Consider the following 23,364-nt stretch of genomic DNA (forward strand, 5'->3'; position numbering starts at 1 on the left):
ACTACGCTAAAATCCTCTGTGTTTGTCATTAGTTTAAAAAAAGTTATTGTTAATGACTACGACTGTGTGAATTAATTTGATCAATCCCCTGTTATTGGACATCTAGATTGCTTCCTTAACTCTGTTTTCAAGATGAGAGCGCTAAGGTTTATGACTTGACAAGTGAATTGTCCAAAATCTCCTGGGTAAAAACATAGGCAGAGTTATTAACAACCTGGCCAGAAGAACCCACTCACTCTTAAGCCACCACATTACCTCTAGAATTCTTTTTTTAAAATATTTTATTTTGCATTTTTCAAATTAATCTTTTTTTTTACTTCTAGAATTTTTAAAAAATATGTATTTATTTATTTGAAAGTCAGAGTTACACAGAGAGAGGAGAGGTAGAGAGAGAGAGGTCTTCCATCCGATGGTTCACTCCCCAATTGGCCACAATGGCTGGAGCTGCGCAGATATGAAGCCAGGAGCCTCTTCTAGGTCTCCCACATGGGTACAGAGGCCCAACGACTTGGGCCATTTTCTACTGCTTTCCCAGGCCATAGCAGAGAGCTGGATCGGAAGTGGAGCAGCTGGGTCTCGAACCGGCACCCATATGGGATGCCGGCGCTTCAGGTCAGGGCGTTCGTTAATCCACTGTGCCACAGCGCCGGCCCCAACTTCTAGAATTGATAATACAACATTAATACATTCTCCTTAGGTGGTCTCCCCTTAACTTGAAAGCTAGTGACCAGGTACTCTGCATGGGAAAACAGAAGCCAAGGATCCAAGGATGGAGCTGAGTGACCCAACAGCAAGCAGAAAATGCAAAGGGGGACATAGGAGGACAGAAATAAGCAGAAGGTGGGAGACTGGTACACAGAATACTGGTTAAGATAAAGGAAAAAGAAAAAAAAAGATAAAGGAAAAAGGAAAAGATAAAGGGAAAGCTGAATTTGGGACGGCTAAAAGGAAAAAAAAAAACTGTTGCTTTATCTCTGTATATAGGAGAGAGCAAAGATAACCTCAAGGCCATGTGGGGAGATAGGAAGGATGAGGTTTCTGGGAACTTGAGTGAATGAGAAAGGGAGGGTAAAACTCCCAAGGACCGTGAGGCTGGGAGAGGCTTTAGTGTGGGAAAAGGCAAAGGCTGGAGGGTAAAGAGTCAGCCTAGTTTAGGCGCTGGGCACGGAACGTATAGCCCGAGACTCCTTTAGCAACTCAGCTACTAAATGCTCAGGAAGGTAGGGGAAGCGGGATTGTAAAGTGTTCTAACTGTAATGAGGACTGAGCATGGAGCATGGCACGCTTTTTTTTTTAAGGCAGCAGGCCTCACGCTAGTGCCCCCTACCCCTGCCCCACTTCGCCAGCCTTCACCTCAGCCACACCCACACGCTGAGGACCATCCAGGAGGGGGAGCGGGAGCGCGCGTGCGTGCTCCCGCGTAGGAGAGGCAGAGACAGAGATGGAGACAAAAAGAGACAGGAGAGAGTGAGAAGACTCAGACAGACAGGTAGACCAGGGCAGAAAGAGGGAGGGGGGCGGGAAGAGGGAAGTGGGGGAGAGAGAGCGAGGAGAGCGAGCTCTCGGCCCTAGTGAGGAAAACTACTGGGGATAATGCAGGGAGTTCCTGCAGGAAGACTCAGGAGGAAGATCCCAGAACTTACCCTAAGACCCTTGAGGGAGTGGGGGGGGGGTAGCTTTGCAGGACTTGGTGTGGGGGTCATCAGCCAGTAATGGTTACTGCAAGGCGTTGTCACTGAGCCAGAGCCATTTAACCCGCCCTGGGTGACTGGAGACCAAGCTTAAGACACCCCATAACTGTGACTCTCTGACTGCTTGGGGGGGGCCCCCCGGGGCTGCAGACAAGGGGAGGAGGGGCACGTGAGGGCTAGGTCCCTGCCTCCCCTTTCCTCCGCTGTCACTCACTACCCCAACAGTCGCCCAGGGGGCGGGCCCCGAAGAGGTGGGGGTGGGGGGAGGGTAATCTTGGCAGGCGCCTGCTGCATGGCGTAGGTAGGGACTGTTGAGGGGGGCGGACGCCAGGGGGTTGAACACGAGTGGGAAGCGAAGAGAGACACGGGGAGGGGGAGGGGACCGGGAACCATTTGAATGAGAGGAGGGGATCACGGGTAGAGTGGGCTCCAGGAGGCAGGGCGGGCACGGGTGTGACGGGGTGGGGGGGGCCTAGACTCTTGAGCCAGGTAAGGAAGCAGGTGCGTCGGTCCGTGTTTTTTTCTATGGTTTGGTGTACGAGATCTTTCAGTGGAAAGGGGACGCCGTCTTTTCCGGGGGCGGGCTTCAAAGCTCCAGAGGCTATCTTTTCCTCCTCAACTAACGGGGCCCCGGGCGGGGGCTCAAGCTCCATCTCCAGTGACTGTGCTCCACTCCGCAATTTCCAGGTGGCCACTGGGCTGGGAGTCTCGCGCCGGGGGCCGGCGCTGTCTCGCGAGCCCCCTCCTTGAGCCAGCCAATGGCGTTGGTTTCTGGCGCCGCCCGCCCGCCTGGTGCAGAGCGCTGGGCGCTGCGAGCGGCGCTGCCATTTAAAGGGGCCGCGACCCCTGTCCCGGCTGCTAGGGAGGGAGGTGGAGAAGGAGCGCGGGGCCGTCGCTGTCTGCAGTTCTAGGCTTGTAGCCGTTACTGTAACCCCGCCGCAGGTAGGGGTCGGGCCTGGTCAAGCCGAACCGAACCTGCAGGCGGGTTCTCTCCGTAGCCGGGAGGGGGGTCTGAGGAGAGATCGTAGCTCCAAAATGTCTTCCTGTAAATGCCTGAGGTGGGGGGTGGGCAACAGGAGAAGGAAGGGCTGAAGGAGCAATGGGAAAGGGGGACCGGGCTGAGGAAGTGGGCTACCCTGTGAGGTAACTAGGGGGGAAGGGGTTAGGAAGGGCAGTTTGTGGGGGCGGGGGAAGGGCTGAGGGAGGACCATGCAACGCAGGGAGGGGGGGTGGGGCCAGACAGGGTGGGTGAAGACTGAGGAGCTGGGGGTCTCTAGGAGAGTGGGGGGGGGAATAGAAACTGAAAACGCAGGGGCGGGAAAGGCTCCTGGTGGCGACGGCCCCAGGAGGCTGCAAGGGGGCGTTCAGCCTGAGCTGGGGGGGGGGGTGAAAGGTAAGGGGGGAGGGGAACCGGGAGTTGCAGTCGGGGTGGGGGGGCGGGGGTGCCGGGCGGGGGGGAACGACCGACTGACTGCCTAGTGAGTGTGGGCACGGGGCCAGGGCCGAGAGGGCCACTCCCCACAGGGGGCGCTGTAGGTGGGGGTGTGGGGGGAGTGGTCAGTAGGACCAAAGCCTGTAGGAACGCCTGTCGCCTGTGGTAGGGGGCCGTTCTTGAGAAATCCAAGTGGATGATGGGGTGTGTCCCAGAGCCTATATAAGAAGGGGTTCTGGCTAAGACCGCCTCTCCTGCCCCTTCTTCTACTGCAGCCCCTATCCAGCCATCCTCATGGACCCCAGTGATTTCCCCAGTCCATTTGACCCACTGACCCTGCCAGAGAAGCCGCTGGCTGGAGACCTTCCAGTAGACATGGAATTTGGAGAGGACCTGCTGGAATCCCAGACTGCCCCAACTCGCGGATGGGCCCCCCCTGGCCCTTCTCCATCCTCGGGAGCCCTGGACCTGCTTGATACCCCCGCTGGCCTGGAAAAAGACCCTGGAGTCGTCCTGGATGGAGCCACTGAGCTGCTGGGGCTGGGGGGGCTACTCTATAAAGCCCCCTCCCCCCCAGAGGTGGACCATGGTCCTGAGGGGACCCTTGCATGGGATGCAGGGGACCAGACCCTAGAGCCTGGACCAGGGGGCCAGACCCCTGAGGTAGTGCCACCTGACCCAGGGGCTGGGGCAAATCCCTCCTCCCCCGAGGGGCTGCTAGAACCTTTGGCTCCAGATTCTCCAATAACCCTGCAGTCCCCCCATGTTGAAGAGGAGGAGACCACCTCCATAGCCACGGGGAGAAGGGGCTCCCCTGGGCAGGAGGAGGAACTTCCCCAAGGGCAGCCACAGAGCCCAAATGGCCCCCCTAGCCCTTCGGTGGGAGAGACTCTGGGGGATGGAATCAACAGTTCTCAGACCAAACCCGGGGGCTCTAGCCCTGCTGCACATCCTTCCTTGCCAGGTAGGTTGCCCAGTCATCTGGAGACTCAGGCTGCGGAGAGGGTGGGGGTTGAGGAGGGGTGGTTGGGTGCTTTGGGAAGTGGCCAGAGGAGGGTGGAGAGGGAAGAGTAGTGATGTGTGGGGAAGGAGTTGTTGGGGCTTGGGAGGGAGGAGTGGAGGTGTGGGAGAAGAATAAGCAAAGTAGGGGCGGGAGGAAGCACCGGGGCTGTGTGGGAGGAAGGGGGTGAGGCTGAAGGGAGTGGGCTGGGAGGAACAGATGTGGTGGGAGAGGTTCCTTTTCTCCTATGCCAGTGGGCTTTTGGTGCCAGGGTCCTTCCTTCAGGATTTGGGGCTTCTTGGGTCTTAAGATCCTTCCAGCTGTTTGGTTCAGTGCGGGAGTGGGGTTTCTGGGGTTGAGGGATGGTATCTGGATTCTGGCGCCCTCAGTGACAATCACTTCAGGGGGTGGTGGAGCTGCAGGGTCTGGGGTTGGATCTTTGGGAGGGGAGGGACAGCCGGGACTTGAGACACTCTAGCTTTTGCCCTGTTCTGGTGCTAGTGGTATGCCTGCAGGCCGCGACCAGGGGGACTGGGGACTTCTATAACCACCCAAGTCCAGGGGCACCTTCCCATACATTGGTGCTCCCTTTTCCTCTTGCTACCTTTGGGTGGTTGCCTTTGGTTTTGTTAGCAAAACAGAAAATTCTTCATGAAAGGTGTGTTTACCTGTGCTTCCTTCACTCCCAACGATTGGGACAGACAGCTGGTGGAAAGGGTAGCATTCCTTTTTCATGGAGGTTAGCTGCACGCCCTGCCCCCCCCTACCCCCCTTAGTACAGAGCCTGAGGTAACCCTGAGAAGGGCCCCAAGAAGCCACAGGCACTCGAGTTTTTCCTTTCAGTTTTGAGTAAGTTCTTCCCCAGGAATGGAGGTGGGGGTTGGGCTGGGGAGGGGGTGGTGAGGGCAGGCGCAAGATTTAGGCTGCCTTCTGCTTCCTTTGCAGGAGATGGCCTGACGGGGAAGGCAAGTGAGAAGCCGCCAGAGAGGGTGAGAGGGGGAGGGGATTGCAAGGAGTCTGGTTCCCCCTATAGCTCTGGGAAGGACAGACCCTTCATTTTCCCTCCCAGATGTTGTACTGTGGAGAGTGTATGCAAGGAGAGTTAGGAGGAAGGAGGGAGGAGGGAGCTGTGGGTCTACTGCTTCTTGGGGAGAAACTCCAGCCTCCTTTCCTCCCCTCCTCCTGAGGCTGGGCCAAGGGTCCTACTCTCAGCCTCCCTCCCATCTCCCATCTCCTGTCCCCCCTCCAACCCCCATAACTAGTGTTAGCCTGGCCCTGGTGTCAGCTTTCCACCCCTCCCGTGTTTCCAAGGTACAGAAGAGAAGCGAGCGCGTTAGAAGAGCAGAGCCTCCCAAACCTGAGGTTGTGGATTCCACTGAGAGCAGTGAGTAGGATTGGAGGAAGTGTGACCTGGAAATTGTGGGTGTGGAAAAGAGCCCGAATTGGGAGATGGCAGGGCATGGAGCCGCTAGCTCCTGTAGTCTCTCTCCACACAGAGTGTGAAGTGCCTGTCTCTGCTATGGGTTGGCATGGGAACTAGGGGCAGTGGGGGAAATTGAAAACAAGAGCAGGGAGAGTGGAGAGTTTCCGGTTTCAGCTGTGTCATCCCTGTCCCCAATCTTCTCATTGGGAGCCCCTCCCTGGGAGATTACAGAGCAACCAAGGGCCAGAGTCACCAGTGGCTTAAGATACCAAGGTAATGGGGGTGGGGAGGTAGAGGCCAGAGCAACAGGAATCCCAGCATCAGGACTGAAGTGGCTGTTGGTCTGGCTGGGGACCTGTTCTGGTGGCCTGTTCTCACTACCCGCCCCCCTGCACCCCCTTCCTCAGTTCCAGTGTCAGATGAGGATTCTGATGCCATGGTAGATGATCCCAATGATGAGGACTTTGTACCATTCCGGCCCCGGCGTTCTCCTCGCATGTCCCTACGCTCCAGCGTGGCACAGAGGGCTGGGCGCTCCTCAGTGGGCACCAAGATGACTTGTGCACACTGCCGGACACCACTGCAGAAGGGGCAGACTGCCTATCAGCGCAAGGGGCTGCCTCAACTCTTCTGCTCTTCCTCCTGTCTCACCACTTTTTCCAAGAAGCCCTCAGGCAAAAAGACCTGTACCTTCTGCAAGAAGTGCGTGGGGGCCCTGGATGGGGAGGTGTGGTAGGGGGAGGGACAGGGATCAGAGTTATGGGTAAGACAATGTTTTGGCAGGAACCTGGCAGCACAGAGCTGGGCAAGAGAATAGTTTAGGGAGGGGAGTCAGAGAGTACTGCCTCTGTGGTCATCATGGGAGCTGCTGAAACGCGCGAGAGTGGTCTGGGGTGAATATTCAATTCTGTTCCCACCTCTAGGGAGATCTGGAACACCAAGGAGTCGGTTGTGGCGCAGACCGGTTCAGGAGGTTCCTTCCATGAGTTCTGCACATCCGTCTGTCTCTCTCTGTACGAGGCCCAGCAGCAGCGCCCACTCCCCCAGTCTGGGGATCCAGCTGATGCCACTCGCTGCAGCATATGCCAGAAGACCGGAGAGGTGAGGACTCTCACTGGGGGCTGATTTACAGAGCCTGGCCAGCCCTGATCTGCGCCTCCAGTCCTGGGGCTGCAGGGGCCAGGCCCTGTGGAAAAGGGGAGTGGGGAGGAAAGGCAGCCATCATGAGGGAGCTTATTCAAGGAGAGAGCTTCTCCAGGATGTACGCAGCTGGCCTTCCTTTGCCTCCCAGGACCTCACCTTCAAGTCGGCAGCCTGATGTACAGGTTGGGGGGTCCCTGGGCCCACTGTCTGCTGTGAAGGTGTAGGGTGAGGTGGGGGGCCGTCCTTGCAATAGGGTGGGCGGTGGTGGCCCGGCCCTAGCTCAGGATGTGTGTGTGTGTGTGTGGCAGGTTCTGCATGAGGTCAGCAATGGCAGCGTGGTGCACCGGCTCTGCAGCGATTCCTGCTTCTCCAAATTCCGCGCCAACAAGGGACTGAAAACCAACTGTTGTGACCAGTGCGGGGCTTACATCTACTCCAAGACGGGGAGCCCTGGCCCCGAGCTCCTCTTCCACGAGGGCCAACAAAAGCGGTTCTGCAACACAACCTGCTTGGGGGCATACAAGAAGGTGGGGCCGAGGGAGTAGTGCGTTAGAGGGCTGTGGAAGGGGGTGTGGTCCTTGGGTGATAAATAAAGGTGCCTGACGGGGTCGAGGCTGGGAGAAATAAAATAAATAAAGGGGGTTTCAATTGTATCTGTTATGTTTTATTTTTGAAGCTGGCTGGTGGATACACAGGTCTTTGTTATATCATCATCTATACTTTTTTGTATGCCTGAAATATATGTTTAAAAAATTAAAAAAAAATAAAAGTGAAGGGACAAATCCAGCCTCAGCCTCTCCTTCCCCATCCTCACAGAAAAACACACGTGTGTACCCCTGTGTCTGGTGCAAGACCCTGTGTAAGAACTTTGAGATGCTATCACATGTGGATCGGAATGGCAAGACCAGCCTGTTCTGTTCCCTGTGCTGTACCACTTCTTACAAAGTGAAGCAGGCAGGGCTCACTGGTAGGTGCAAAGCCCTCTTCTTTGAGACCCCTGCCAGCCTTCCTTCTACCTCCCATACTCCCCTCTTTTAAAGTAATCCCTGCTGCCCGACCTCAGCCCAACCACATCTTCCCATGGGTTTTCTGTTCCGTCTCTGCACTGCCTTACACCTTCTGTGTGCTCTCTCTTCTTTCTCTTTCTCGCTCTCTGCCTCTCTTCTTCCTCTCTCTCTTTCTCTTTCTCTCTCCTCTCTCTCCTCTCTCTCTCTCTCTATGCCCCAGGCCCTCCCCGACCCTGCAGCTTCTGCCGCCGCAGCCTCTCTGACCCCTGTTACTACAACAAGGTTGACCGCACAGTCTACCAGTTCTGCAGCCCCAGCTGCTGGACCAAGTTCCAGGTACTCCAAACCCTGGACCAGGGATAAAGGGTGTAGCAACATAGAAAGGGAAGGAAAATTGGGGTAGGTAGGCCTGGGTAGAGCAAAGAACAAGCCTGATGCCCCTACCCACCACCACCGCACACATCTTGCCCCTCCCTTACTTGTCTTCCTTCCCTCCAGCGCACAAGCCCTGAGGGGGGCATTCATCTGAGCTGTCACTACTGCCACAGCCTCTTCAGTGGCAAGCCTGAGGTCTTGGACTGGCAGGTAAGACCCCCAACCCACTCCCTGACGTCTAGCCACATGACCAGGCATCTGTCTGTCTGAATGGGTCCTTCCGCTTGGCTCCTGCCAGGTTCAGATGTCACAACCCTGTCCTCCCCACCCTGTGCCCCCATCTCAGGACCAGGTGTTCCAGTTCTGCTGCCGTGATTGCTGTGAGGATTTCAAACGGCTTCGGGGTGTGGTGTCCCAGTGTGAGCATTGCCGGCAGGAGAAACTCCTGCACGAGAAACTCCGATTCAGTGGGGTGGAGAAGAGCTTCTGCAGTGAAGGTAAGGGAATGGGGAAGGGTAAGAAGACTCTGTGCCTCCTAGCCAGGGAGAAAGAAGGGCAGAGAAGGGAGAAAACTTGAAAAGTAGTCCATGGGGGCAGGACCTTCTCCGCCGGATGCTCTACCTTTGTCTGTCCTGAGGCTTTGGGCACCAGGGGCTGTTTACAGAGAGGTTCCAAGTATAGTGCCTTGAAAAGGTTGAGTCTCAGGCCCTTGGGTATCTCTATCTCTGGACTCTTTTTTGCTCTTCTCCTCTTCCCAGGCTGTGTGTTGCTATATAAGCAAGACTTCACCAAGAAGCTGGGCTTGTGCTGCATCACTTGCACTTACTGCTCCCAGACCTGCCAGCGTGGGGTTACTGAGCAGCTGGATGGCAGCACCTGGGACTTTTGCAGTGAGGACTGTAAGAGCAAGTACCTACTATGGTATTGTAAGGTAAGGTGGGTCAGTACTTTCAAAAGGAGGGAAGAGGGTGGCAGGGAGCATGGGCTATGGTACTGGGCTGGGACATGGGCAGATCTCCAGGGACGGGAGCCAATCTTCAGTTTGCAATTTGACCCAGTCTCCAAGGGGAGGAACATGACTTATCCCAGGGGAAGGGACCCAGCACATTTTAGGGAGGCAGGTCTGACCATCCTGTTGACACCTTCAGGCTGCCCGGTGCCATGCCTGTAAGCGCCAGGGGAAGCTGCTGGAGACCATCCACTGGCGTGGGCAGATCCGTCATTTCTGCAACCAACAGTGTCTGCTGCGCTTCTACAGCCAGCAGAACCAACCCAACCTGGATACCCAGAGTGGGCCCGAGAGCCTCCTGAACAGTGAGTCCCGGGCAGGGGCACACTCTGCTAGAACTGGCTTGGACTCTTATAATCGTAGGCCCAGCCCCTTTCTTCTTCCCCTGTTCCGTGCTCCTCCTCCCTGGCCAGAGCTACCAGTACTGTGCTCTCTTTTAACTTCTGGACCCTGCAGGTATCAGGGGGAGTCTTGTTTAAAACTTCGGCATGAGATCCTATTGATTTTCTGTAAAAGATATGTTTTTAGGGAGTGGAGGCCTCCCCAAATAGGAGGGAACCTTGCAGGGGTTGTAGTTAGTTTTCAGAAAGAAGGACATGTCAGCATAAGCTCTTCCTTTGGTGAGACTGAAGACTTCTGTTATTTCTAGAATGTTAGCCCAGCTCCTCTGCAACTCCAGTGATACTAAACTCCTGAGAGCCATCTCAATGGAAGAACTCAAAGTGGGAGGTTTGGGGAGAAATGTAATATTTCATTCTACTTAGCTGCCAGGAGTAAAGACTCTCCCTAGCTACTGTTGCTGGGGCCTAGAGGAGACTAGAACTGGGCTCATGATGAGGGCAAATCCTAGATTTACAGTTTCTATTTGGGGTACCTTTTAAAGACATTCTCTTGGAAGATGGGTGAGGAAAATAGTCAGCTCCTTCTTCAGGTGAGGGCATTCATTTGTTTTCATCCACAGGTCAGTCTCCTGAATCAAAGCCCCAGACACCCTCTCAAACCAAAGTGGAGAACAACACAGTGAGGACCCCAGAGGAAAATGGGAATTTGGGCAAGGTAGGGGCAAAAGCCAAGGGGAGGACAGGCTCAGAGGAGGGTACAGTAGTTGGCAGCACTAACAGTCCTTTGTCTCTATAGATCCCTGCGAAGACCAGGTCAACTCCAACAACCCCCACCCCTCCTCCACCCCCACCTCCCCCAGCTACACCCCGCAAAAACAAAGCTGCCATGTGTAAGCCACTGATGCAGAATCGAGGAGTCTCCTGCAAGGTGGAAATGAAGTCCAAAGGAAGTCAGACAGGTGAGCCAGAGTGCCTTGATGTCACAGGCTGCATTCCAGAGTCCTAGGCCTTCAACCTCATTTCTAGGAGCCATACAAAGGAATTTCTGAGGTGGCTGACACATCATGTACATAGTTGTACTGGAATCCCGGAATGATCTCTCCACCTTTGGTTCACTGAGCACATGTGAGAGCTTTTAGGGATGACAAGCAAACATCAGGTGCTAGGTCAGATGTGACCTGTCTAGCAGAGGCTCTGAGAAGACTCCTTTCTTGTCAACAGAAGAGTGGAAGCCACAAGTGATTGTGCTGCCCATCCCAGTGCCCATCTTTGTGCCAGTGCCTATGCATTTGTACTGCCAGAAAGTCCCTGTGCCTTTCTCCATGCCTATCCCGGTAAGTTTCCTTGCCCTTCCTGGCCAGGGCCTCCTTTGCCCTTTCAGGATGAGACCTACCCTTTCCCCCTACTCTCATCAGCAGCCCCTCTAGTCTGCTGCTGTGGTTCTTGGCTTTTAGTTGGGATTCGTGCTTCCAGGTGCCTGTGCCCATGTTCTTGCCTACTACCTTGGAGAGCACAGACAAGATTGTGGAGACCATTGAGGAGCTGAAGGTGAAGATCCCTTCCAACCCTTTGGAGGCTGACATCCTGGCTATGGCAGAAATGATTGCAGAGGCTGAGGAATTAGACAAGGCCTCATCTGACCTTTGTGGTATGCCATGGACAGTGGTGATGAGGGAGACAGGGTGCTACCAGTCTGTCTCTGCCTAAGGGGGTGGAAAGTGGTGATCTCAGTGCCCAGTGGAAACGGGGGGGGGGCAGCGATAGTTGGGATCAGCCCTTAAAGGCCTGTGAAGGTGGTAGGTAGGAGCTGCAGCCATTGTATCATCTTCTCTGCCTCCCAGATCTTGTGAGTAACCAGAGTGCAGAGGGACTTCTGGAAGACTGTGACCTGTTTGGGCCTGCTCGAGATGATGTCCTGGCCATGGCCGTCAAGATGGCCAATGTCTTGGATGAGCCTGGGCAAGACTTGGAGGCAGACTTCCCCAAGAGTGAGTAGGAGTCAAGGCATGTCCTCTGAGTTTGGTAGCATTTGTGCCATCAGAAAGGGAATTTTACTCGTGTGACAACTGAGCATGACCCTAAACAGTGCTCATGGTGGCCCTAAGATAGAAAACCCTCCCAAGGAGTAGTACCAGAAATACCAGGACCAGTATGCCAATTTAGACTTCTGAGTCTTGTTTTTTATGTTTCTGAGGCTTTTACATGACTTTTATGGTTAAAAAAAGAAAATACAAAAGTTACCATTTTCACCATATTAGTGTACAGTTCAATAGTGCTCAACACATTCATGTTGGGAATGTGTTTTGTGTTTTTGTGCCTCTGAATGCATTTTTTGGTGTAGCGTTGCTGGTTCCTGCTGAGTCCACTGAACCTGAGAGGCTCATCTTTTTTATTTATTTATTTATTTATTTATTTATTCTTTTATTTATGTGAAAGTCAGAATTCCAAAGAGAGGAGAGACAGAGAGGGGGGAGATCTTCTATCCGCTGGTTCACTCCCCAAATGGCTGCAATAGCCTGGGCTGGACCAGGCCAAAGCCAGGAACCAGGAGCTTCTTCCAGGTCTGTCACGTGGGCGCAGGGGCCCAAGCACTTGGGCCATGTTCTGCTGATTTTCCCAGGCCATTAGTAGAGAGCTGGATTGGAAGCAGAGCAGCCGGGACTCGAACTGGCGCCCATATGGAATGCCAGCATTGCAGGCGGCAGCTTTACCTGCTGTACCACAAAGCCGGCTCCTGAGAGTTTCATCTTGAGTCAAGTGGGCAAGTAGCAGGGATGGGATGGGAGAACTACTGAGCTGAGATATCAAGCAATTGATTTCTTCTTCCTTTCTTTTCTTTTAGATCCTTTGGACATTAACCCCAGTGTAGACTTCCTCTTTGATTGTGGCCTGGTAGGGCCTGAGGATGTGTCTACTGAACAAGACCTTCCCCGAACCATGAGGAAGGTAAGGGCTGGGGCTACTGTATACACCAAAGAAGGCTGGAGGCCCAAAGGGGAAGGAGTGCTTTTGGAGCCAAGCATCAGTCCCCTGGTGGTAATCACTGTCTCGACTACCTTCGAGTAGTGCTCCGACCCTACCTCTGCCATCCCCGTCCTTTCTCTTTCCCTTCAGGGTCAAAAACGGCTGGTGCTTTCGGAAAGCTGTTCTCGAGACTCCATGAGTAGTCAGCCTAGCTGTACTGGACTCAACTATTCATATGGTGTCAATGCTTGGAAGTGCTGGGTGCAGTCAAAATATGCCAATGGAGAGACCAGCAAGGGTGATGAGCTGCGCTTTGGCCGTAAGCTCCCAGGGGAGGAAGGCAGGGACCAGGAAGATGAGGAGGAGGTGGAGGAGGGGAACGGGAAAGGGGCTGGGCCTGAGATTCAGCTGAAGATGTCTAGGAGTGATAAAGGTGTGGTTGCTTCAGGGTACCCTGTGAAGGTGAGGAGGAGGTGTAGATGAAAGGGACATACTGTCTAGGTTGGGGGCTGAGGGCCCTTTTTGTAATTGGTGGGTTTGTTCAGGAGTAAGTGTGACTAAAGGAAGAAGAGATTAATGGTGATGGAGCTAAGTGAGATTCTCCAAGTAGAGTTTTCTTAATCCACCCACTTCTACCACATATCACTGCAGCCAAACCCATGCGTATCAAAGAGGATATTCTTGCCTGCTCAGCTGCAGAGCTCAACTATGGCCTGGCTCAGTTTGTGAGAGAAATCACTCGACCGAATGGTGAACGATATGAACCTGACAGTATCTACTATCTGTGTCTTGGCATCCAGCAGGTACTCCTCACACGCCACCTCACTTCCTGTCACTTTCAACATAGCAGGCAGGATCCTACCAGAAATGCTTCTGCCTTACTCCCTGATCTTATCTTGTCTCTGACTCCAAGCTAGCAGCTTGCCTTTATTCTCCCAGTCCAGAGAGAACATGAGATGCCAACATTCTTCCCAAATCAAAGCTGCATTCCAGGACTGTTGACCAAGGAGCAGAATTCACTGCTGTCTGGGTCCCTTTTGTAACCCTTAAGCTGGGCTCCTTGAGGGGTGGCGTAATGCCTAATTCCTGTGAGGAGAGGTCAGCCATGTGTCACCTGATGGCTGGGGTGGGGTGGTGGGAGGGAGGTGGGGGCTAGCTTCTAAACACCATCTCCTCTTGCAGCAAAGCCTCAGGGCTTCTGAGTGCTGGGTACAGCAGGAAGAAAGCACTCAGGGCCACCCAGTCAGGCAACTGTCTCCCATTGCATGCTAATTATCAAGGACTCTGTGCCCTACAGTGTTCAGCCTAGTTGTCTTTCCTCTAAGACCTAAAGTCTGGCTTTACATGTGTCTGTTTTTCTTTCTGCAGTACTTGCTGGAAAATAACCGAATGGTGAACATTTTCACAGACCTTTACTACCTGACTTTTGTTCAAGAACTCAACAAGTCTCTGAGTACCTGGCAGCCCACGCTCCTCCCCAACAGTAAGGGATGGGGACTTAGCAACCCCTACACCCTTTCCTCCATCCTTCCCTTGTGTCATTCCAAGAGTCCTGTGCATTTTGGTCAGCCACTCTTCATAAGGGGTCTGAGGGCAGAAGCACGAACTAGCTACCTTAGGGTTTGGAGTTAGAGGAGCAGGAACCCATGTCCTTAAACATGAGGAAGGGATCAAGACTTGGGCCTGAAAAGCTATCTCTGGGACCAGAACAAGGTGGCCTGGATTTGGGTGGCAAGTGAAAAAACAAACCAAAAGGAAGTTGTGGGGCTGCTCGAGGCTTTAACATCCCCCTGCCTACAACTTGAGGGTGGCGAGAGAAGCTCCAGACACAAGTGGAAAACTACAGTTAGGTGCTACATAACAACCCTTAGGTCCATACCAGACCCCATATGTGACAGTAGTCCCTTAAGACTGTAAGGGAACGGAAAAATCCCTGTCACCTAAGGGTGTCATACTGACCATTGTGTTACAGTTACCTACGGCCTTCAATATAGTAACATGCCAAACAGGTTTGTAGCCTGGGAGCAGGAGGTTGTAGTCTAGGTGTGCTATAGGCTAGACCGTGCAAGTGTGTGTGTGTGAGTATAGTCAATGATGTCCACAAAATCACCTCGCAACACGTTTCTCAGAATGTGTCCTCCTCAGTAAGCAATTCAGGACTGTTTGTGACCCAGTCCTACCATGTGGTGGTGGAGTGGCGGGTTCAAGGCCTTGGAGCCAGCAGTCATGTAACCCAACAAGAATCGTGTGGTAAACGCTTGGGAGAGGATGCCCAGGATCAGGAGCAGCTGGGTTTGGGGAGTCCATCCCTCCTCACCGGCCTCTTCCCCTTGTCCATTGCAGATACGGTGTTCTCCCGAGTGGAGGAAGAGCACCTCTGGGAGTGTAAGCAGCTGGGGGTCTACTCACCCTTTGTCCTTCTCAACACCCTCATGTTCTTCAACACTAAGTTTTTTGGGCTGCAGACAGCTGAGGAACACATGCAGCTCTCCTTCACCAATGTGGTACGGCAGTCCCGCAAGTGTACCACCCCTCGGGGCACCACCAAGGTGGTGAGCATCCGCTACTATGCCCCAGTCCGCCAGAGGAAAGGGCGAGGTATGAGGCTGCCCCCTGCTTTGTTTTTGCCCCCTTCTCTGCTTTCCCTTCCCATGCCCCACCGTAACCCACTGTACCTGCCCTAGTTGGCCCTCTCCTTTGCTACTAGCTTCCCTCTCCTTCCCTTCCTGTGTTTGCAAAAGGTGGAAATGGTCAGCCCTTCTATCTGATGGGCAGTGGCTCCTGCACAAATAGGAGGTCACTCGGCTGCCTGTTTCCCACCTTTCCTCTTTTCCTTTTTTTTTTTTTTTTTTGACAGGCAGAGTGGACAGAGAGAGAGAGAGAGACAGAGAGAAAGGTCTTCCTTTTGCCGTTGGTTCACCCTCCAATGGCTGCCGCGGCCGGCGCACTGCGCCGATCTGATGGCAGGAGCCAGGTGCTTATCCTGGTCTCCCATGCGGGTGCAGGGCCCAAGGACCTGGGCCAATCTCCACTGCACTCCCTGGCCACAGCAGAGAGCTGGCCTGGAAGAGGGGCAACCGGGACAGAATCCGGCGCCCCGACCGGGACTAGAACCTGGTGTGCCGGCGCCGCAAGGCAGAGGATTAGCCTGTTGAGCCATGGCACCGGCTCCACCTTTCCTCTTTTCAGGGCTATTGACTTGCTTTCCTAAGTTTTGGGCGTGGCAGGCTGGTAGGGATGTGTTTCACTGCACAGGAGAGTTGACAGCATGAATGACAGGCTTTCTGCGATTCTTTGCCAACAGGCATAACGGGGGCTGCACGTTGGTTTCCATTCTTTCTGGTCTTGGAATTCTGTCCCGTTTGAGTGCAGTTCCCCCGGTCCCTTCCTGGGCCTGTGCCTCAACCTCCACTAATGCACAGGAGATTGAGGCCATCACTGCCTTGTCCCAGAAGGCAAGTCCAGCCTCACAAATAGGGTCTGTTTTATCAGCTTGTTTGTATAACTTCTGAGATCACCTCCTCAAGAAATCAGCTTGGGGGAGATTATTGAGTCTTTGGCAGTGAGAACCGAGTGGGGCTGGAGAGCAACACCCTACAGGATGTTGGGTTGCTGCAAAGAGACTGACTGGCTCTTCTTCTGCCTTTATTTCTTCATGAGACTGTATTTTTGTGTCCTGAGGCCTCCCTCTGGGCCACCTCTTTGAGGTGGCTTCTTGAGCCGGTTGCTTTGAATGAGTCTGGCTCTTTTTCCTCTCCTACAGACACAGGTCCTGGGAAACGGAAGAGAGAAGATGAAACTCCTATCTTAGAGCAGCGTGAAAACCGCATGAATCCCCTCCGCTGCCCTGTCAAGTTCTATGAATTCTATCTTTCAAAATGGTAAGTTGGCAGGTTTGTAGGGATGGCCTTAGCCCGGGGACCCAAGGGATCTACTTGACCTTGGTACTGATCTTCTGTCCTACCACTCCCTTGCCACCGTTGTAGTCCTGAAAGCCTCCGGACTCGAAATGATGTGTTCTACCTACAACCTGAGCGGTCCTGCATCGCTGAGTCACCTCTCTGGTATTCTGTGATCCCCATGGACCGCAGCATGTTGGAGAGCATGCTCAATCGCATTCTGGCTGTGCGTGAGATTTATGAGGAACTGGGCCGTCCTGGGGATGAAGACCTGGACTGAACCCATGTGCCATCTGTGTCCATCTTTCACATCATGTCTGTCCTGTGGCCTTGTCCCACAGATGGACTGGCCCAGGAACCAAGGCTACTCATTCTGAAGGGCCCTGACTACTCCTTTCTACTCACCCGTTCCCTACCTTCCCTTGAAACCCCTGGCTCTTACCTCCTTCCGTACCACTTGATAACCATGGGGCCCCAGTCTTCTGTACTCCCGGTGATGGGCAAAAGCCAGCTAGCCCATTTTCATTATGCTTCAGAGTAAACCCCTTCTGGGGCCAGACTCTGGGTAGAGTGTTAACAGCTCTGGTGATCCTGTTGGCTTTGGGTTTCCTGAACCATCCTGCTTAGGCAAAGCCCCTTCTTCCTGGGTCTGACCTAGGGAAGAACCCAGCTGCCTTCTCTGCCCTGTGCCCAATTCCTTCTCCAGTCTTCCCCAGTACCACGTGAAAGGGTCTTGTCTGAAAGGCATGGAAGAAATGATGAACAAATGTTGAGGGGACCATCTACCTAAAACACAGACCTTGGGCACTCTTCCCCTCCTGCAAGATAATTGATTTGTTGGCACCCTCTCATCACCATGTCCCCTCACCATCCCACCCTTGCAAGCGCCAAGCCTTGGTGCTCCAGTTAAAAAAATTTCCAAATGCTTTCTTTTCCTCAAAGGCAGAGAATGACTCTTAAAGTACAGGAAGCAGATTCCTGTTGTGCAGACTCCTATCCCTTTGGTTTATGTGTTTGTCTCTCTCTGCCATCTTAGGTTGGCATGAGCCATGGTGTCAACACGCTTAGCCCCCTCTGTAACAGCCTCCCTTTAGTTCAGTGGACAGAGCTCCCAAGGCAAAAACTACCTTCTGACCTGGCTTGGGGCTGGGTTTCCTGCTCTTGTTTTAGGCTCCCAGATGGGGGAGGAGGGACACCGACTCGTACGCATCTTGCTCACAAGAGCCAGGCCAAGCTTGTAGGGGCCTGGGTCGTGCAGGATGGGATCTGTGGTCAAAGGATGGTTGAGGAGCTGTGGGCATGGGTCCTGCCTCCACTGCCTACATCTCTCTTCCCCGTCTTGCCTTTATAGTCCCAGAAAACTCTTAGCATCTGGCAAAGGGGGTACCCAGTTCTTTCCCTGTTGGCTTTGCTGTTCCCCAGCCTCCTTTTTGTGTTTTTATAACTGTCACCAGTTTAGCCACTGTTTAAATTGTATATATTGTTCTGAGGCACCTGGCCTGTCCCTTCAGTGAGCCATGCCCGCCCTTGTGTTGTAGTGAGAAGCTGTTGTCACGACTAACCTTCTGTCTCTGGAATTGTTTGTTTCAAATAAAGAGTTAAAATTGTCTTTTGCCTTTTCTGGGGGAGGGAGAGCGGTGTTTGGAGGGGTGAAGGATATAGAGCAGCAGCTCTGGGTAACTTCAAATCTCTCAAAGTGGCAGGAAGTCAAGTGTTCCATCTCAGTCTGAGAACCATTCTTATCCACCTCGCTGAATGAATCCACCAGGAATGCCTTCCTCTCCATGAGAAGTCTCCAAACACTGGAGAACAAAAATGGTTACTCAGCAGCCGTCCATCAAGGACCTAGATTGTATGCCTCCAAGAAGACTAAGATTAATTAGACCAGATCGTGTCCCTAGGTGAGGAGAGGCACTGACCAACACACAATTAGCGGTAATACGGGTAGGATGAAATAAATGGTGCTATGGGAGAGCAGAGGAATAAGGAATAAGGGAACTGAGGTTGAGATCTGTTGCTTTAGGGAGGAGATCCCTAGAACAGTATGAAGGATGAGGGGTTGGGCCATGTCTGAAAGCCTGCAGAGCAGTGGAAGGAGTCTGGCTAAGAGATTCTGATGCCTCAGTGGAGGCTGTGGAGATAAAGAAGAGAGAAGCTGGGTTAAAAATAAATTTCATAGAGGTTGAAGTTCAAGGCTACAGGGCCTGATCAATGACTGGAAGTGAGGATTGAAAGAGAGGGAAGCACTGAGCATGGTCTCAGGTTTCTAACCTTGACAACTAGGAGAATGAGGTAACTTAAACCAAGAAATGAGCAGGGTTTTTTTTTTATCCTTTTTTGGTTTTCAGGGTTTTCTTTGATCAGAGATACAAGGAAGTTGGTCCTAGGTTGAGGTTCTGATCATGTTGGGTTTGAGACTCCATTGGAACATCCATGTGGGAGACCATGCAACATGACAGCATAGCAGAAAGAACGCCACAAACTTCAGTTTCTAACCACAGTTCTGCCATGAAAAATTGGGTAGGCCTACGTTTTTGAGCTTTATCTAAAAGAGTTTAGGGGCAGCTGTTTGGGACAGTGGTTAAGATCCCTCTTGGGATTGCCAGCATCCCATATCTGAGTGTCTAGGTTCATGTTCTGGCTCCACTTTCAATTCTAGGTTCCTACTATTGTGCACCCTGGGAGGCAGCAGGTGATGGCTCAAGTACTTGGGTCCCTGCCACCCGTGTGGGAGGCCTGGATTGAATTACAGGCCCCTGGCTTTGACCTGGCCCAGTCCCAGCTGTGTGGGCATTTGGGGATTGAACTAGCAGATGGAAAATCTCTGTATTTCTGTCTCTGCCTTTGAAATAATTTTTTAAAAGTTAATACTGCCGGCGCCACAGCTCACTAGGCTAATCCTCCGCCTTGCGGCACTGGCACACCGTGTTCTAGTCCCGGTCAGGGCACCGGACTCTGTCCCGGTTGCTTCTCTTCCAGGCCAGCTCTCTGTTGTGGCCAGGGAGTGCAGTGGAGGATGGCCCAGGTCCTTGGGCCCTGCACCCCATGGGAGACCAGGAGAAGCACCTGGCTCCTGCCATCAGATCAGCGCGGTGCGCCGGCTGCAGCACGCTACTGCGGCGGCCATTGGAGGGTGAACCAACGGCAAAAGGAAGACCTTTCTCTCTGTCTCTCTCTCTCTCACTGTCCACTCTGCCTGTCAAAAATAAAAAAAAATTTTTAAAAAATTTTAAAAAGTTAATACTAAACAATTAAAAATAAATAGGGGCCAGTGTCATGCTGCAGTGGGTTAAAGCTACCACCTTGCAATGTCAGAAGCGCACTTGAGCCCCAGTTTGAGTTCTGGCTGCTCCACTTTTGATCTAGCTCCCTGCCAATGCACTTGGGAAAGCAGTGGAAGATGGCCCAAGTACTTGGGCCCCTGGCACTCACGTGGTAGACCCAGATGGAGTTCTAGGCTCCTGGCTTTGGCCTGGCTCAGCCCCTGCTGTTGTGGCCATTTGGAGAGTAAATCACCAGATAGAATCTCTCGCTCTTGCTCTCTCTCTCTTTCTGTGACTCTGCCTTTCAAATAAGTAAGATAAAGCTTTTAAAAAAATGGGTTCAGGGGCAGACATTTGGCCTAGCAGCTAAGATGCTTATTAGGATGCCCATATCCCATATCAGAGTACCTGGGCTTGAGTCTTGGCTCTGTTCCTGATTCCAGCTTCCTGCTAAAGCAGACCCTGGGAGGCAGCAGTTGATGGCTCAAGTAGTTGGGTCGCTGACATCCATCTGGGAGACATGGCTTGAGTTCTCAAGTCCCAGTTTCAGCCGGGCCAGCCTCAGCCATTGAGGGCATTTGGGAAGTGAACCAGAGGATGGAAACTCTCTCTGACTCTATCACTGTCCCTTTGCTTTTCAAATACATTTTTTAAACATTTACTTATTTATTTGAAAGGCAGCTTTACAGGGAGAGAGGGAGAGATATATTCCATCCACTGGTTCACTCCCCAAGTGGCTGCAATGCCTGGGTCAGGCTGAAGCCAGGAACCTGGAGATTCATCCAAGTCTCCCACATGGGTGCAGGGGCCCAAGCACTTGGGCTATCTTCTGCTACTTTCCCAGGCACATTAGCAGGGAGCTGGATTGGAAGTGGAGCAGCTGGGTCTTGAACCAGCACTTACATGGAATGCTGCACTGCAGGAGGTGGCTTTACCTGATATGCCACAACACTGGCCCCATCAAATAAATTATTTTTAAATTGATTGATATTCTGGGTGTGGGTATTTGTGGCACAGTGGATTAAGCCACTGTTTGGTACGCCCACATCACATATCAGAGTGCCCGGGATCGAGTTGTGTCTCCACTTCCAATACAGCTTCCTGTGGCTGTGCACCTTGTGAGGCAGCAGATGATGGTCCAAGTACTTGGGCCCCTGCCATCCACGTGAGAGACCTGGATGGAGTTCCTGACTCCTGCTTTGGCCTGATCTAGCTCCAGCTCTTGCAGGCATTTGTGGAGTGAACCTACAGGTAGAAGATTCTCTCTCTCTCGTTTTCTCACCCTGCTTTTCAAATAAATAAAATTAAGGGGCCGGCACTGTGGTATAGTGGGCTAAGCCTCTGCCTGCAGTGCCAGCATCCCATATGGGCACTGGTTCATGTCCTGGCTACTCCTCTTCTGATCCAGCTCTCTGCTTGTGGCCTGGGAAAGCAGTGGAAGAGGGCCCAAATGCTTGGGCCCCTATACCCATATGGGAGACCTTGAAGAGGCTCCTGGCTCCTGGCTTCCATCTAGTTCAGCTGTGGCTGTTTGGTCATTTGGAGAGTGAACCAGCAGATGAAAGACCTTTCTCTCTCTCTCTCTCTGCCTGTAACTCTGCCTCTCAAATAAATAAATAAAAATCTCTAAAAAATAATTTTAAAGATTTTATTTATAAGTTTATTAAAATATTTTAAAATTTGTTTAAAATTATTTTAAAATTTATATTTATAAAAATCTTTTTAAATTATTTATTTTTAAAATAAAAATGTTTTAAATTAAATAAATAATTTTTAAACGATTTTATTTACTTATTTGAGAGGTAGAGTTACAGACAGAGAAGCAGAGAGAAAGATCTTTCATACGCAGGTTCACCCCCCAAATTGCCACAATTGCCGGAGCTGAGCCAATCTGAAGCTAGGAGTCAGGACCTTCATCTGGGTCTCCCACATGGATGGTACAGGCCTAAGCACTTGAGCCCTCTTCCACTGCTTTCCCAGGCCACAAGCAGAGAGCTGGATCAGAAGAGGAGTGGCCAGGACACTGCTGTCACCACAGTTGGAGGCTTAGCCCACTATGCCATAGCGTTGGCCCCTAAATAAATAAATTTTAAAACAGGTTCAGGCACTAGTGTTGTGGTGTAGTGGGTCAAATTGCTGCCTGTAATCCTGGCATCTCAAATTGGAGCACAGATTCAAGTCCCAGCTGCTCTGCTTCTGTTCCAGCTCCCTGCTAATGCATTTAGGAAGGCAGTGGGTGATGGTCTGAGTACTTGGGCCCCTGCCACCCATGTGGGACACCTAGATAGAGTTCCTGGCTCCTGGCTTCAACCTGGATGTTATGGCCTTCTGGGGAGTGAACCAGTGAATGGAAGCTTCCCCATCCCTCTTCTTCTTCTTCATTTTTAAAAAAGGTTTGTTTGTTTATTTATTTGAGACAGAAACAGAGAGAGCTCATCCACTGGTTCACTCCTGGCTCCTGGCTTCAGCATGGTCCAACCCTGGCTGTTGCAACCATATGGAGAGTATCCAGCAGGTAAAAGATACCTCCTCTGTGTCTCTGTAACTCTGCTTTTCAAATAATAAATAAATTTTAAAAAGAATTTTGTGCTGTGGCGTAGCCTGTAAAGCTGCCACCTGCGGTGCCAGCATCCCATGTGGGCACCTGTTTGAGTCCTGGCTGCTCCACTTCCAATCCAAATCCCTGCTATGGCCTAGGAAAGCAGTGGAAGATGGCCCATGTGCTTGGGCCCCTGCACCCATGTGGAAGACCCAGAAGAAGTTCTTGGCTCCTGGCTTCAGATTGGCACAGTTCTGGCCATTGTGGCCATTTAGGGAGTGAACCAGCAGATGGAAGACCTCTCTCCCTATCTCTGCCTCTGCTTCTCTGTAACTCTGACTTTCAAATAAATAAATAAATAAATATTAAAAAAAAGAGTTTGTGGGGCCAGCTCTGTGGTGTAGTAGGGTCATAACGCCATGCCTAGGCCTAGGTTTTATTTCTAAACCTTCATCTTGAAGCTGTGCAACCTATGGAGGTGGTACTTAACCTCTCTGAGCCTCCATGTCCTCATCCACATGTATGGAGATGATAGTACTAGCTAACTTGCCCGTACTTAGATTATGTATGTCAGGCCTTAATTTTGCACCAAATCAGGCACATACTGGGGGCTCCGTAAACCCAGCCTCCTTTCTGTTCATCCACCTAAGTTATTTCTAAGTTTGGTAATTTTTAAAAAGATTGATTTATTGTACTTTGAAAATAAGTCTTCTCTCAGAGAGAGAGAGGGAGAGAGAGAGAGAGAGAGAGAGAGAGAGAGAGAGAGAGTCTTCCATCCACTGGTTCACTCCTCAATTGGCTGCAATGGCTGGAGCCGCGTCGATCTGAAGCCAGGAACCAGGAGCTTCCGCTGGGTCCTCCCATGTGAGTGCAGAGGCCCAAGGGCTTGGGGCATCTGCTACTGCTTTCCCAGGCCGCAGCAGAGAGATGGATTGGAAGTGGAGCAGCCGGGTCTCAAACTGGCGCCCATATGGGATGCTGGCTTTACCTGCTACGCCACAGCACCGGCTCCTAAGTTTAGTAATAAAGTTTCAGGCTATATTATGATTGGGACACATTTTTTTCATTACAACTACATTAAGAATTAAGACACTCCCATCCCAGCCATCATCTCCCATATATATACAAATGTGGTCATATGTTCCACCACACATGCATGCAAACATAGAGAGTTGCTTAAGCACACTCCTATGGCAGTTGACAGCTACAGAGTCAAGAACGCATGTTGATTAGGTGAGACAGAGGTTAGCTCAGTGTTTGGGAGGGCTGGCGAATAAG

At 52.2% G+C, this 23,364-nt stretch overlaps 1 protein-coding gene across 4 annotated transcripts; it reads left to right on the forward strand.

Annotated features, from left to right (window-relative positions):
- Nucleotides 1-1,427: 1,427 nt before the first annotated feature.
- ZMYM3 (zinc finger MYM-type containing 3) lies at nt 1,428-17,876 on the forward strand. Of its 4 annotated transcripts, none has more exons than XM_062183237.1 (25): nt 1,428-1,489; nt 3,399-4,087; nt 5,069-5,112; nt 5,435-5,507; nt 5,954-6,248; nt 6,470-6,647; nt 6,998-7,216; nt 7,506-7,656; nt 7,917-8,032; nt 8,195-8,281; nt 8,418-8,568; nt 8,830-9,002; nt 9,220-9,385; nt 10,042-10,136; nt 10,218-10,380; nt 10,643-10,755; nt 10,895-11,069; nt 11,263-11,409; nt 12,264-12,367; nt 12,536-12,704; nt 13,037-13,188; nt 13,754-13,868; nt 14,729-14,983; nt 16,149-16,266; nt 16,372-17,876. In XM_062183237.1, the coding sequence occupies exons 2-25, from the start codon at nt 3,418-3,420 to the stop codon at nt 16,562-16,564; spliced, it is 4,122 nt and encodes a 1,373-aa protein (XP_062039221.1). In that variant the 5' UTR covers nt 1,428-1,489; nt 3,399-3,417; the 3' UTR covers nt 16,565-17,876. The 4 variants fall into 4 exon arrangements, with proteins under 4 accessions (XP_062039221.1, XP_062039219.1, XP_062039223.1 ...); XM_062183235.1 differs by lacking the exon at nt 1,428-1,489 and adding an exon at nt 2,517-2,633; XM_062183239.1 differs by lacking the exon at nt 1,428-1,489 and adding an exon at nt 2,517-2,633 and having other exon boundaries at nt 12,536-12,683.
- Nucleotides 17,877-23,364: the final 5,488 nt, after the last annotated feature.

Source organism: Lepus europaeus, chromosome X (genome assembly GCF_033115175.1).
Source record: "Lepus europaeus isolate LE1 chromosome X, mLepTim1.pri, whole genome shotgun sequence".
Taxonomy (NCBI): domain Eukaryota; kingdom Metazoa; phylum Chordata; class Mammalia; order Lagomorpha; family Leporidae; genus Lepus; species Lepus europaeus.